The 15,909-nt window shown below is 52.4% G+C and overlaps 1 protein-coding gene across 1 annotated transcript in view; it reads right to left on the bottom strand.

The window, feature by feature from the left end:
• The window catches only part of BRD1 (bromodomain containing 1), a 49,275-nt gene that overhangs the window by 17,967 nt on the left and 15,399 nt on the right, over positions 1-15,909 (bottom strand). The window contains 5 exon segments of the mRNA XM_045555380.1: positions 656-913; positions 3,837-4,149; positions 4,644-4,772; positions 5,133-5,264; positions 10,178-10,334. Of these exon segments, the coding sequence (XP_045411336.1) occupies positions 656-913; positions 3,837-4,149; positions 4,644-4,772; positions 5,133-5,264; positions 10,178-10,334 (989 nt within the window).

Raw genomic sequence — 15,909 nt, 5'->3', positions numbered from 1 at the left:
CAAGACACACACAGGCAACTCCTCGGGGAACCAGCTCACCACTCAGCGTTCACGCTCTGTGCTGGACCCCACTGGCTTCCCAGTGGGACATGATTTCTTCTCCTGTTTACTTCCTGTCTCACAACCGCTCCATCCCCAGACAGTCTTCAGTTACTATGACAACAAGCCACCCCCCAGGGACAGCTGTCCAGAGCTGCAGGCCCCAGCAGAGCCTCCCCACCCTCCACAGGCCAGGGAAGAGCAGTTAAATGACAACAGTTTAAAACGGCCCTTCACAAAGCTGCCTCAGGTAACCTAGGGCATAAATGGCTCTCCCTCAATTTACAAAGTACAACAAGAATACTTCTTACTCTCATCTACAATTTAACTGTTTAACACAGTGTAAGACCTAAGTCATTCTTTTCAAACAGTTTTTCAGGCCCAAGTTGAGAGAAAAAATTTATTCTGTGCCCCAAACTCTGTGAACTATTTAACTGAAAACCCCAGCACAGGCAACCTCGCTGTGCCGCCTTTCTAAAGGGGAGTATCAGGCGTGCACTCCGTGACCTTCACACGCCTAGCGGTGAGCACACTCGGGGGGCCCTGGGACGCCCGTGTCTGCGCCTCAGCCCTGGCTGGCAGGGGGTGCGAGCGGCCTCACTCAGCAGCGGCTTACCTTCCTCGCCCGTCTCCAGCCCCAGCGGAGCACCGTCCTCTTCAAAGCTGCCAGTACCTGACCCCGCGGGGGGCTGGCTGTGCTGCTGGCTCAGCTTGTTTCGCAGAAGAGCGATTTCTTTTTTGAGCAGCTTTGCCCGCTTGCTCCTCGAGCCGCTGGACTTCATGGCGCAGGTGAGGTCGAGCATGTCCAGCAGCTCTCTCAGCTGCTCCTCCAGGCCCATGTGGGCTCTGTTGGCTGGGTCCAGCAACCTGTCCACTGAACCAAAGGACATGAGCGTCAGTCGTCAAACCCCTGCTGCACCCGAAAACACCTCACTAGTCCCACCTTTGAAATCACCCTTGGCCAAGGCCCCAGAGTGGCTGCTGAAGACACAGGCCCTCCCCCCTCGCTCTAACCCACGACGGGGCCGCTGCTACAGGGAGACGTCGGGATGCACCTGATGGAGAATTGCTAGGCCAGCTAGGGACACTGTGCAGACAGTGTCACTGCAGCAGGGGCAGCGTCCAGGTGACATCTGCAACCTGTCCTGAAACATGACTCAACCAAGTCCTCCTGTGAAAACGTCCTGACTGTTCAAGTGAGGGTGCAACACAAAGACCACCAGACATGTGCTCCACCAACCCGGCAAAGCTCGAGATGGACCTGTGCTGATTCTGCAAACACCTGGCGATTTGCAAACGTGTTAACTTGGGGCTGTCTGCACATCATAAATGCCGTCTTAGCTGACGTCTTCAGATGTAGATCACTGTGTGGCTTTATTAAAACTGGGCTGCAAAATTCACAGATCATTCTCAATTTCAGGCATGTTTACTACAAAATCCCTAGCAATTTCAGTAAAACGCTACAACTTATAAAGCACTGACAACCTTAAGTTAGCAGAGAAGATGGCCAAGAAGCTGCTCTTTAAACCACCTGAAGATAAAACCAGAGCGAGAGAAAAGAGGGAGAGAAAAGACTGTCCAGACACTAACGAATTCACCTGCCTCTAGAAACAAACGTGCTGCGGACGGCACCTGTCTGTCTTTCTCACGAAGCCACCAGGCGCCACCACAGACAAGTAAATATTAATGCCTCAAATACAATCGTCCAAGACTTGCACCCACACCATCACTCTGAACAAACTTCACAGACACAATGTTTTTTAGAGACAGTGTCTTGCTCTGTGGCCCAGGCTGGAGCACGGCGGTGCCTCCCAGCTCTCTCCCATCTCGGCCTCCCAAGGTGCTGGACCACAGGAGTCAGCCACTGTGCCCAGCCAAACTTCACAGACAACACCTTGAAAATGCTCCTACAAACAGAATTCACATCATTCGAAACCCCAAAGAAAAAGCCTCCTGATGTCTGGGGTTTTTTAAGCAGCCCAGAAGCCCCTGTGTCTATGCCATGGGGCCCCGTCACCAGGGCTCAGGCGCTGGGAGGGGCGCCGGGCACCCTGAGGAGCAGCCGTGTCGAGGAACAGGATAACCCACTGGCTCATCTGTTTACACCCCAAACACTGAGGGAAAAATAAATTGGTACTTTTCATCCTTTTCTGCTTAGCAAAATGCCTGGGTGTAGAAATTTACCTGCTGTCCATTATCTGAAAGGCGTCCACAACCAGAGGCCCCCAAGTCCTTTCTGTTCAAAGGCAGAGTGGCAGGAGCCGAGGGAGGGGCTGGGGAGCAGAGCCCGGGGGGCCCAGGACTCTCCACTGAGCCCAGGCAGGTTGCACGCTGGGTCTTCCCGCCTTTAAGGGCCGGCAACCGGCAGCCATCCTGAGCGCAGCCACGGCGCCGGTGGGCCTCCGAGTGCTGCTGGCCGGCAAGAGGTCCACGCCAGGCAGTGGCTGCTGCAGGCAGGACACTCTGGGCAAGGGTGAGCACCTGGAGGCCGTGGCCCGCTGTGAGGGGCTCTCAGCCTTGCGCCTCTCAGGACCCCTAGAGATGTCTCAGAAAAGCTGGCTCTGATTGGACCGCACCGGGGACCACAGACCCAGGACCTACAGCTCTACCTGGATTCACTGAGAGCTGCCACTGGGTTTTGGGCTTGCACTTGTTTTCCAAATTTTTCCAAGAACAAGTGTTAATCTTAAAATCAGAGACCAAAAATAAAAATATATTCCCATTTCTTAAAAAAACAGTACAACCTACCCTGCATGCCCTAGATGCCTGAGCTCTGGTTGGAGACAGTCCCACTGTGCTGGGCACAGGAGGCAGGAACTGCTGCCTGAGGGGGAGCAGAGGGAGCCACGGCCCCCGGCTCAGCCAAACCCCACGACCTACGACCCACACACACGGAGGGAGGGGTGGTGCGTCACCGAAGCACAGCTCATCCGGAGGAAGGTTAGGCTAAGAAATCAAGGACATGGGATCTTCGGACAAATGAACCAGACACACCAGGACTTGTGCAAACAACTTTAAACTTAGGAAAACCATCCTTTGAGGTGCTCTGTCAACCCATCTGGACAGTTCACGTAATTCAACAAATGCTACTGCCAGCTTGACAAGCGAGGCGCGGTGAGAGGCAGCCCTGGTTTTCGAGGATCTGTCTACAGAAGGGAGGAGGTGGGTGCTCAGACAGCCACGTGTGTGCCGGGGCAGCCGAGACACCCGGGCCCAGGCTGGAGTCCGGGGGCGCTGTGGGCACAGCACGCGGAGGCCCCTTCTGCAGCTGGTGCAAACCAGGAGGGGAGAGGCCACTGGCACAGCCACAGCTCCTCTGGCTGCAAGTGGACCAAGGCCTGCTCTGGGGGCAAATCCCCAACCAAACTGCTTTCTTGGGCTGTGTGATTGAGACCTGGGCTGCCCCAGGAACAGCCACTGGCCACATGGTCTTTCATGCGGGCACGTGAGCTGTGGCTGGTCTGAAGTGAGATGTGCCACAAGCCAGACACACAGCAGGCAGCAAAGAGTACGAACACCAACAAAGCACACCCGCGGTGACTGTGACGTTGCTCTCAGGTTGAAATCACAATGCTTTGGACATACTGAGTTAAATAAGATACATTATTAATATAAACTTCACCTGTTTCTTTTAATCTTTTGGTGACGCTACTAGAAAATTTAAAATGACACATGTGGTTGGTGTCGTTTCTCCTGGACTGTGCCGACGTAGAGCTGGTGACACAAAGCAGGACAGAGCCGCCCTGCAGGGAGGAACATGCTCCCGTCTCTCCTCGGACACGGCGCCCAGTTCTTACCGTCTTCCCAGGAGAAAGGCCGCCGGGGGGCCGCAGTGGGCCGCTCGGGCAGGTGCATCCCCGAGGCCTCTTCCAAGCCGATGCTGTCCACCTGGCGCCGGGCCTGCCTCAGGACAACACCGCCCTGATCACGCAGCCTCACTGCGGCTCTATAGAACACGGTGTCCCTGGCATTGTACTTCATGCAGTTATCTACAATGAGATCAAAATCCTCCTCAAACTCATGGAGGTTTTTATACCCTTGAGCTTCTAACCGTTTCCTCATTGTGGCAAAGTCCATGGGATGTTTAATGTGATCCAAATAATCTGGTACCTAATTTTAGGGAGGAAAAATAATCATTTACAAACTAAAAAGGACACTTAGCTTATTGTATATTTATTACTCCATATAACCAATAACCCACCCCTCCTATTTGAGAGCCACACACACGCACGCTCACACACACCGTACAGACTATCTCCCACAGCTAACGAGAGGCAGCAAGGAGGCCAGTCGGATCGGAAACCCACGTCCCTGCAGGGCCCTCCTGACTTAGGCTCCTTCCCCAAAAGCAGGTAGCGGGGTGCTGGCGGGACAGACACCAAGCACTGAGGGCCCCAGCTGAGGGGAGCCTCCAACCCCTCACACTTCCAGTATTTTACAATGAAAGGTATCACTTTTATAATTTAAAAAAAAAATTGTTAAAAATGAGAATTAAAAATAGAAGTAACATACTCTACTTAGTTACACATCTACTAATCAAACAGCAGCACAAATCCACACTGTCACAAGTGCGAAGGGACAGCTGGGCAGCCGTGAACACCCACCTCCTTCAGACTCACGGGCTGGGCGAATATCTTTGCGGGGTCCTTCTCCTGCAACTGGTCCAGGACTGAGCGCAGCAGCACGGTCAGTGGGGTGAGCCGCAGCTCCATGGCCACCTGCTCCACCTTCACCTGTGAGGACAGAGGAAGCGCCCAGCTGTAAGGAGCCGCACGTGAGCAGGCTCTGTGGCCACACAGAAGCTCCTGTCTAAGCGCCCCAGCCTCCCACAGGCACCTGTGCCGGCCTCCACGAAGGCCTCGCAGTCCGGGACAGACGGTCAGTGCAACCCTGGCCTGGCCCCGAGCAAGGCACTACCGTGGGGTCAACAGTGGGGCAGGGACACGCAGGGAGGTGGGCAGCACCGAGGCAGACGGAGGGCAATGGGCAGGACTGCAGGTCCCTGAGGGTGGACCTGCTCTGCCGAGCTGCTCAGGGCATTTCTACCTCCTCCCGGAGACTAACGGAGGCCTCAGTGCCCTCCAGGGCCTCACCTGCTCGCGCTTGAGCTTCTCCCGCTTGCGCAGGAGCTCGATCAGCAGGCGGGCACGCTCCAGGTCGTGCCGCAGCCGCTGCCAGTACTTCAGCTTCTCTTTGGCGGCTTGCATCTCCTCGTCATTTTCTCTCTGAAGAAATTAATTGAAAGCTTTCCTCAGTCCAACCGAGGGGCTCTCCCCACAAAGGGCCTCAGATACCTGCACAGGTGAGACCCCGGGAGTCTGTGCATGCCGGAGCATGGCAGCATGGGGTCCCACAGGCCTGCCCTGGAGAGGATAAGGCCTGCCCCTCAACAGACGTCCCCCAAGACAGCACCGTGGCGGAGGGGACGGAGAGGAAATCTGGGAGCCGGCCCCAAGGCACAGGCTTTGCCCTCCAGAGCAGGAGACTCTGCAAGCAGGGCGGGGCGGGACTGGGGGCGGGGCCAGGTCAGGAGGGAGGGGCGGGACCAAGTCAGGAGGGTGGGGCGGGACCAGGGGCGGGACCAAGTCAGGAGGGTGGGGCGGGACCGGGGGCGGGGCCAGGTCAGGAGGGCGAAGCCTGGACCCGAGGGAGTGAGGATGGAGAGGATGGACCTCCAGGACCCCGAATGGAGGGAGCAGCCGGGAAGACGCCAGGGCTGAGCCCACCGTGGCCTGGACGGCGCGGGCGGGCCAGTCTGAGTCCCTCGCCCCTGAGCGGCGCACGTGGCTGTCACAATCGGCAGCACCTTTTCTCTTCCGGGTGGGTCAGAGAGCACGCCCCACAGCACAGGCCCCGCCCGCAACCAGCCACTTCCACTACAAAGGAAACCTAGTCCTGTAAGGGCCACCGCAGGGAAGGTGGCGGGAGGCGGCCAGGGCTGCAGGACGGCCCGCCCCCGCCCCAGCGCCCCCCAGGGCCTGGGCGGGTCGAGGAACCTGCCCCAGCCATCCCTCTCCATTTCCCTGACAACCTCGGGAAACACGCTGGCCATCTGCAGCCCTGGGCCAGCCGCTGCCAGGGGCTTCCAGAACACATTCCACACTCCAGACTGCTCTGCCCCCGGGGGGCCCACCCGCCCTGCCCCAGGACGCAGCAGCCGTCTAGGGCCCAGGCCGCAGGTGTGCTTTGAAAGATTGAGAGTCGGAAAGCAGTCGCTGTCGCCAAGCCTCACACAGCAACGAGAGGAACACAGATGACGGTGGAGAGGGAGGCAGAGGGGCTAAAAAAGGGCCTGGGGGGCCGAGCCCTGCGCCCCCACCTCCCTAGATCGGGCTGCACCACGCCAGGCGGCTGCAGCATCCACCTCAGCACAAATCGCCCAGCTGATCTTAACGTTACTGAGAACTCAGGCACAAAATCTGGGTTAACAGTAGTATCATCCACACACAAAGCAGTAAATACATTAAAAGGTGGATTCAAAAACCAAATTCCCAGGCAGGGTGCAGGGGCTCACACCTGTAGTCCCAGCACTTTGGGAGGCTGAATTGCAGGAGGATATCTTGAGCCCGGGAGAGAGAGCTGCAGGGAGCTGAGATGATGCCGCAGCTCTCCAGCCTGGGGGACAGAGCGAGACCCTGTCTCTTTAAAAAAGAAATCCCCTGGAACATGTGAAAATCACTTTGTCCATCTGTTTGAAATAGACGCTTCTGAAAACATCCACCAGAAGGTGTCTGGCCTGGGAATCTCGTGGGAAGTGAAGAAACCTGGTTAACACCAACAAGCCGCGTTTGCTGACAGCAAACTTGCTGCTCCCTGACCTGGCCGCGAGGGCCTGCACTCCTCCTCCCTCCGCACATGGCTGCTCCGTGACAAAAGGACCCCCAGACACAGGCAGCCTTGTCCACTCAAAAGCACCAGGTTTCCTTCCTCCGCCCTGGAGTGCTCGTTATTTCCCATATAAACATCAGTTCTGGAAGACTCCTACAGCAGGACAGAGGTGAAGTGATCTCTAAGAAGGGAAAGCGCAGAAGCGGTCGCCCAACGCCAGGAATAAACGCCGAGCCCCATGGCGCTTCTGCTCCAAACACACAGGGAGGAGACGCAGTGCTGGGATGGGGGTGGTCGGAGTCCTACAGTCAGATGAGACGCCCTGTGCGGCAGGGACAGGCCACTCGGGGTGAGGGCTCTCGGGGTGTCCACTAGGGTCCTGGGACGCTGCCAAGAGCATAACACCCCAAGCACAGCAGGTCCAGCACCCCCAGCCCCAGGCCTCCCAGCAACAGGCCCAGGCTCCTCTGCTGAGCCCAGTGCCATCTGCAGGAGCGGGGGCGGGCAGAGGCCATACAAGCCGCACAGCGGCACCCCACACTGCTCCAAGGACACCCCAAAAACAAGCTGGGGGACACACTCCCAGGACAGGAAGGCAGGACGAAGGCAGCAGGCACCAGAGAGGTGCCACCCTGTGCGTGCAGGCAGACACACCGCCACACGCCCAGAGCTACATGCCGCGCCCCCACAGTGCACCCGTAGTGCCCGCCGCCCTAGCAAAGAGCCTGCCTTCACCTACCCAGAGCCTATGGGGACCCTGCCCACACAGCCAGGACAGAGTGCTGCCGCGGGTGGTGCCTGCCTACCCCCAGTCACCAAGGCAAGGGGCCTTGCTTGTCCTCTTCAGGGCCTGGCTGAGGGCAACGCCCACACACATGCGTGATTCAAATGCTGACATCACGTATTTCTAAAGTTTCAAAAAACATGAAACCACACCAAGCCTTCAAAGTCCCTCGCTGGGCTGACGGGGAAGCATAGTCTCTCCCCTCCCCCGACACCCCTGCCAACCCAGGGGCACCTTCCAGGCTCGCGGGCTGACGTCTTCGCGAGGCCCTTGCCCTCTGCAAGTCGAGCTGCCCCTGCTCCCTGCTCTCACGCCCCCCTGTGTGCGGCTGCAGCTCCAGGTCTGCTCCGGGTTCTCAGGCTGCACCCTCTCGGCGCCCGGGCCCTCACAGCCCTGCCCACTGGCCCACGAACTCTGCTGCGGAAGACCTTGACCCACATTGCTCCAGTGAGCCCCCCAGATGGACAACCCCCATTGGGCCAGTGTGTCTTTACACAGACTCTGCCTTTTGTGGCTCCATCCCATGGCGTCAGCCCCAGATGAGCCCTGAGGTCTGAATTCACAGCCCTCTCTTCCACTTCCCACCACTGCAGTGAAGACTAAAGCCCCCAGCCCACCACGCCCCCTCCCCCCACACTGCTCACCACGTCCGAACTTCACGTCGGAACTTCACGTCTTAAAGCCCCTTTTCCCACATGCCAGAGGCCCCTGGGGGGCTGCAGTGTGAAAGGGATGGCAGAGAGATGGCCAGCGACCGATGTCTCACACCATGGGATGCAAAACGTAGCTGACTCGTTCAACCACAAAGTATTCTCCTAAGCCTCTACTCTGCGCCAGGCACTTTTAAACAAAGGCTTCTTATACGTAGGGGCCGACCTACAAACCTGAGCAGCCTCCCAGGCAGTAAATTCCCCCGGACAGACATGCCACCGTCGGCCCCACAGAACACAGTGGAGAGGCGACCTAGGGGCTGGACGCCCGGGAGGCCCCAGAACACTCCACGGCCAAACACACTTGTGGCACTGAGAAGTCACTGCCCCAAGGTCCCTGTGAGAAATGAGGACTCCACCCCCAGAATGGGACCCACAAGCTGTACCCTGCCGGATCCAGAGAGCAGCCCACCGTTCACTCACGGCTGCTACAGGGCAGGCCTGGTGACCCCACGGAGGACAGCAGCGGCCCCAGGTGCTTAACCGAGCTCACTTCGGGCACCAGAACCCGGTGCTGGCTCTGCAGCAGCACCTCTGAGACAGAAGGTCCGGCAGCCACAGGGGATCCAACTGTGAACACTGCAGGCTGGGAATTCTCTCAGAAAGAGAGTCACCGTTTTGTAGCAGTTTAGCAAATCTGTTTTGTGCCCAAGGTTGTAGTAAAAATGGAGTCCACAGGCTCTGCCGAGTCCTCCCAGCCCCCAACCCCCAGCCCCTGGAGGTGCCCCCCAAAGTGCGCTGCAGGAAAGGGAGGCCACAAGACCAGCCATTCCCTGCAAAAACCAGTGAGCAGTGTGAAAAAGACCCACTTTTGTTTTCAATTTATTTTTGTGACATCTCATAGTAGCCAATTCTTTCCTTTCTGAATCCATCCTTTCAGAACTGTTCTACAGTATCAGGTGATTCTGTAAACCCAAATTGACTACTCGACTACTAAAATGTACAGTTGTTTGGGTTTGTTGTTTTAAAAAGGAAGATTCCAGGCCAGGCGTGGTGGCTCACGCCTGTCATCCTAGCACTCTGGGAGGTCGAGGCGGGTGGATCGTTTGAGCTCAGGAGTTCGAGACCAGCCTGAGCATGAGCGAGACCCCCGTCTCTACTAAAAATAGAAAGAAATTAGCTGAACAACTAAAAATATATAGAAAAAATTAGCTGGGAATGGCAGCGAATGCCTATAATCCCAGCTAGTTGGGAGGCTGAGGCAGGCGGATTGCTTGACCCCAGGAGTTTGAGGTTGCTGTGAGCTAGGCTGATGCCAGAGCACTCTAGCCCAGGCAACAGAGCGAGACTCTCTCTCAAAAAAAAAAAAAAAAAAAAAAAAAAAGGGACGATTCCAGCTCCCCCTTGTCCATCTTGGATCTCACGGCCTCTCCCTCCCCACTGTTTCAAGGCTCAACCAGCCCTCAGGGTAAGGGCCTAAAAATCAGTCATTCCTTGTGGTTCCAAAACCCAAACCCTGGGTCCAGCACACAGACCCTGCCCATCAGGCCCCACCTCCTGCTGGCCCCACTCCGAATGACCAAAGTGGCAGTGGCATCCCTGGGCATCCCTTCCGTCCCCAGAGCTGGCCCTGTGCCAGGCACAGGGAGGAAGGACCCAGCCCCAGGCAGCAAGCTCGGCTCAGAGGCCTGCACAGCGTAGTTCACAGCCAGGCTGCAAGAACCCACTCCTGCAATTCTGGGCCCTGGGCCCAGGTGTCAGGGCCCGTCGGCCTGCCCCAGGCACCTCTCCCTGGAGGTGCCACGTCTGGTCAGTGGGTCAGGAGGATGTCGGGAGGGCGAGAGACGGAGAGGTCTACGGAGACCGCGCCACATACCTGCTGCGTGTTTCTCTGGGACTGCAGGCTGGACTGGAGCCGCCGCAGCAGGGGGGCGCCATTCCTAGACAGCCTTTTGAGCAACCAGTAGCTGTGGGCTCGCTCCACAAACTGCTTCTTCCGCTGAATGGACACCTGATTCGCAATCCTATTTAATCTAAAACATGGAAAAACTCAGAGTTTAGCTATGAAGCAGTATATTAAAATGTTTTCATCATGGAAACGAGAAATAACAGTGATACCTTTAATAAAACCATGTGTTCACTTTATTTTTCTCCCTAAGCCATGACACATAATTTCTATCATCCCTGGTACTGCTGAAACAAAGTTCACAATCTCCAATTATTTAAAGATTTCATCCGCCTTTAAGTCGCTAAAACATTTATCAGATAAATATCTAGAAACAAAGTATGCTGAGCAAAGCTTTAAATATTTTTTTAATTCTTTCCGTGTCATCCTACCTGCACAGCTGACCTCCACTGTCTAACAAAAGCTCCCTCGGCTCCAACGTGACCAAATCTCAGACCACTGCTCGCCCTCGGGAGGGGCAGAGAAGTGGGCGCTGGTTCTCCCCATCACCTCCAAGGCGAAAAGAGACAACTCGGGGCAGAGGCAGCGACTGGGCAGAGCTGAGGCGAGAGCAGCTGCTGCTCCCGCTGCAATCATCACAGACATGTGCAAGTCTCACCATCCTTTTGGGGACTACAAAGTGCAAACTGGTAAAAACATTTGCATGCGGGGAAAAGATGACAATTTTAAAACCCTTCAAGACTAATCAGAAACCTTCATGTCATTGTTATTGTCCTTCCTGCTGCAACAAAAAATGATTCATCACCTTGCCTCACAAGGTCCCTGAAAATTAACACAAATCCGATCATAAACCAAAACTTTAACAGAACAAAAGCACAAAATGCAAACAAGAGTCATTCCTCATTTTGCACCAAATTTCAAAATTTCATAACAAAAATTAAGGGATTTTAAGATCAAATTTCTAAAAGAATGCAAATCAGAAGTTTTACAGAATAATCAATGAATAAAAATGCCAGCCCTGACAATTCCAGTCTGTCCTCAAGATTTGCACCAAACAAGGGGCTGTCACTCCTGGCTGATTCTGCAGGAGATACTGCCTCAGGGGCACGTGGGGCCACCAAGACAGTCAGCATCTCTCCAACACCACGCAGACACCCCATGCAGGGTATGGCTTGAGTGTGGCCCTGCAGGACACCAACCAAACTAGGAACCAACCTCGAGGCCAAGTCCACACTGGGAACCCTGTCAGGGGCTTTGCAAGAGTGGCCCAAAGGATCCAGACTGACAAGGAAGGTGCCAAGAGCTTCCATGCAGATATGGAACCCACCGCTAGGGCGTCCACATCCTGCCCACCTCAGAGGGCCGGCAGGTCTGCATGCTCAAGGCCAGACACCTGCCCATGAGGTCACCTCCCAATGACCGACCGATGACAGAGGGGGCACAGGGTGGGCTCCAGCAGAAACAAGCTGGGCACACCCCGGCTGTGACCAAAGCCCCCACAAAAGGCTGCTCCTCGGCAGGTCGGGCTGGCTGGACCTGGTTATCTCCGGGGCTGCTGGTTTCAGAGTGCAGCGTCACTCACGGGAAGTAAACTACACAAACCTTAACACATACGGTTCCATACATTTTAACAGGAATACAGATTCTTTTCATGCTTATGTATACACTCGGGGTTATTTCAATGATCAAATGAGGCAACACAGATATAACTATCTTCTAACAATTTGAAAATCCAAAGAAATGCTATGGCTATAAGCTTATAGAGGAAGACTCTGACCTCATAAAACAAGACACCTTCTTTTCCAGAGTCAGAATTTCTGGACATGTGAACAGCCCACAGGTTGTAAGCACAAGGCTTTGATAAAAATACTTAAAAAATTTAGAGCCAGGCACGGTGGTGCAGGCCTACAGTCTACAGTCCCCGCTACTCAACAGGCTGAGGCATAAGGATCACTTGAGCCCAGGAGCTCAAGACCAGCCTGGGCAACACAGCAAGACCTTGTCTCAAAAAAAACAAAAACAAATGGTAGTGCCAAGAGTATACTGAAGATTTGCTCAAGCCTTTATACATGTAATAAATGAGGCACCTTCAAAGATTCACAGGCACAACTGAAATACACACGGTAAGATTTGGTGACAAATCCTTTGGAGATACATCAGACATGGAAACACCAAATGACTGGCAATGCCAGGTTATTCTATCAGGTTATTAAATACGACATGTCCGATTTCGAATCAGAAGTATAGTTTATTAAATCTCAAACAAGAAGCAGTACAGTTAATCAAAGTATGCACCTAAACTAATAACACAGTTTTTGCCTTCTTAACGGTAGCTTGCTTATGCCAGCAGTGAAGAAGCCTGGAGAGCGAGTAGTGATGAAATCACGAAAGACATTTTCCACAGCTTGTGGAGAATTGAATACTTTTCCTTCCAAGAAGTGGTCCAAAGCCTGGAAAAAGTGGTAGTCAGTTGATGCAAAGTCTGGTGAATAGAGGGGATGACAGAGAGTTTCCAAGTGCAGCTTCTGTGGTTTGAGCAGTGTTGTTTGTGTGACATGTGTTGAGTGTTGTCTTGCAAGAGGATTGGCCTGTCTTTATGGACAAATCTCAGCTGATTAATCACAAGCATCCTCATCATTTCATCCAAATGGTTGCAGGAGACATCCGCTGTAACTGATTGACCAGGTTTCATGAAGCTGTAGGATAATAGCAGCGCTGGACCACCAAACAGACACCAGTAGCTTTTTTTGATGAATATTTGGTTTTGGACTGTGTTCCAGCACTTCATCTTTATCCAACCATTGTGCCCAACGTTTGATTGTCAAAAAGAATCCATTTTTCATCACATGTAACAACACAGTGTAAAAATGGTTCACCTTTATGTTGTGACACAAAGAAAAACAAGCTTCGAGACGATTTCTCTTCTGACGCTTGTTTAATTCACGCGAAACCCATCTACCCAGCTTCTTTACCTTGCTGATTTGTTTCCAATGGTCCAATATTGTCAGAATAGTAACGTCAAACCTTGCTGCTAATTCAGGCGTAAGCTGAGATGGATTCGCTTCCATGACAGCTTTCAGCTCATCATTATCACCTTGGTCTCAGGTCACCCACGTGGCTCATTTTCAAAATCAAAATCACCAGAATAGAACTTCTCAAACCATCGAAGTACTATGCGTTCCTTAGCCACATCCTTCCCAGACACTTCGTTGATATTTTGAGTTGTCTGCACAACACTGCTTCCATGACAGAACTAATATTCAAAACTAATACGAATTTTTTACTTCATTTATCCATGGTTTTACAGAAATTGCTCTGAAAAAATTTTTGAAAGATAATTACAAGCCAAAACATGCATTTGAAAGACTGAGGATGCACCTTCACAATAAACATAAAACAAGATGTGTCAAAGTGAACTGTCAGAGATACCAACTGTCAAACTTAGCACTTAAGAAAACTGGACATTTCATACTTAATAACCTAGTAACTTTTCTACAGGCCTGAGACTGCCCATTTTTAGCTTCCGGCAAAATTTACGGAGGATCAAGCTGGAGATCAGCTGATAAACAAGAGTTTGGGATTTTTGGTATAACTGGAAGGAAATTTAAAAATTGAATATATTGTTACAACAAAACTGCTTACACAGTCTACTTACATATGTAATGAACTTTCCAGACTTATGTCTATAAAAACAAAAACTATAAGCAGAATTAAGGGTGAATCTGTCTCATTCTAACAGTAAACAATATTCATCCCTGGAAACGCTAACTTGTCTTTTTAAAACCCCATTTCATTAAGAGATGCATCCACATTAAACGTCACTTACAGGTAAGAATTTTCAAGTTGTGTATTTGCTGAGTGTGTACTGACAACGTTAACAACCCAAACAGGAAGGAACCTCATTCTGAGGCCCAGTGTGGCTGGCATATGGATTAGTGCAAGGACAGTGGGTGCCAGAAGCAGGTGTGGGTGAGGGCCATGCGTCCCAGGTGGAGGTACAGGGCAACGCCAAGCTGTCCAGACCCTCTGGATCACTGTCCAAAGTGACATCCACTTCCAACATTCCAGAAATTTGCCTTTCCACTATTTGACCTTGGGGTGAAAAATGCTAGATTCCAAATCAAAAATGTGGAAGGCACTAACAGCTTCTCAAAATTATTTTTGGGGGGCTCATGTGAGCAAACGAATCAGAAGAACCCAGAATCAGGCGGAGTGGGAAGAGGATGGAAGAGCAGCTTCCCAGGTGAGAAGACTGGAGCCCCTACCGCAGCTCCAACACAGAGTCCAGGGAAAACAGACCCCAAATCAGAGAACTAAGCAAAGACATAAATATTAGAAACACAGAAAGTGATCCTTTCTGTGGACCAAAGGCTGGACTGAGATGCCACAAAAGCAAGTGTGACAAGTTCCTGTGTCTGCCCGCCTTAGGGGAGGGTGACACACAAGTCTGAATAAAGATGGGGAGAAAAGCCCCTACAGGGAGGGGAAGTCACCAGAGTCCCGACATCAATGTTCCCGGATTGTCCAAGCAGGGAAGACACTGGGACTGGCAGTCACGCACACGTGCTGACACAGCAACACTCTAACAGGGGACCACGGAGACAACTACAACGGAAGGCACGGAGAGGAGACTAACCATTGTCACCATGTCAGTACCACCCAAAGTGATCTACAGATTCAGTACAATCTCCATCAAAAGCCCAATACTATTTTGCAGAAACAGAAAAACCCACTCTAAAAATCCATATGGAACCCCAAGGTGCCCCAGAGAGCCAACACAATCTTGAAAAACAAGAAAGCTGGCAGGCTCTCAGTTTCTGCGAATCTGCGGCAATCAAACCAGGGTGGGACACCAGCTAGCAGACACACAGGCCCGTGGAACAGCCTAGAAACAAACCCTCACATGCACAGTCACATCACTGCTGACAAGGAAGGCCAAGACCATTCAGTGTGGAAAGAACAATCTTTTCAACAAGTGGTGCTCATATCCACGTGGAAAAAAAAGAAACTGGACCCTTACCTCACTTTATATACAAAAATTGACTCAAAATTAATCAAAGATCTAAATGTAAGGCCTAAAATTCTAAAACTGTTATTAGAAAACATATGGCTAGGTGTGGTGGCTCATGCTTGTAATCTCAGCACTCTGGCAGACCAAGGCAGGAGGATCCCCTGAGGTCAGGTGTTCAAGACCAGACACAGAGCAAGAGTGAGCCTCCATCTCTACAAAAAATAGAAAAATTAGCGGGGCATGGTGGCACACGCCTGTAGTCCCAGCTACTCAGGAGTCCAAGGCAGGAGGATCAAGTGGGCCCAGGAGTTGGAGGTTGCAGTGAGCTATAATGATGCCACTGCACTACAGCCAGAGCAACAGAGTGAGACTCTGTCTCAAAAAAAAAGACAGTATCAGCAAAATAAAAGGCAACCCACAAAATGAGAGAAAATATTTGCAATCATATATCTGATAAGGGATTAATGTCCAGAATATACAGATAACAACTAAAACTTAACAAAAAATAAACCCAATACAAAAACAGGCAGAAAACCTGAACAATTCTCCAAAGAAGACATACAAATAGTAAATAAACACATGAAAAGATGGTCAACATCAATAATCATTAGAGAAATGCAAATCAAAGCCATGAGACACCACCTCACACTCATCAGGATAGCTACTATCAAAAAATAAAACAAAGACAGTA

The sequence above is a fragment of the Lemur catta genome, chromosome 6 (assembly GCF_020740605.2).
Source record: "Lemur catta isolate mLemCat1 chromosome 6, mLemCat1.pri, whole genome shotgun sequence".
Classification (NCBI taxonomy): Eukaryota; Metazoa; Chordata; class Mammalia; order Primates; family Lemuridae; genus Lemur; species Lemur catta.
Note: the sequence above shows the minus strand (reverse complement) of the source record. Positions and strands in the feature narration are given on the sequence as shown.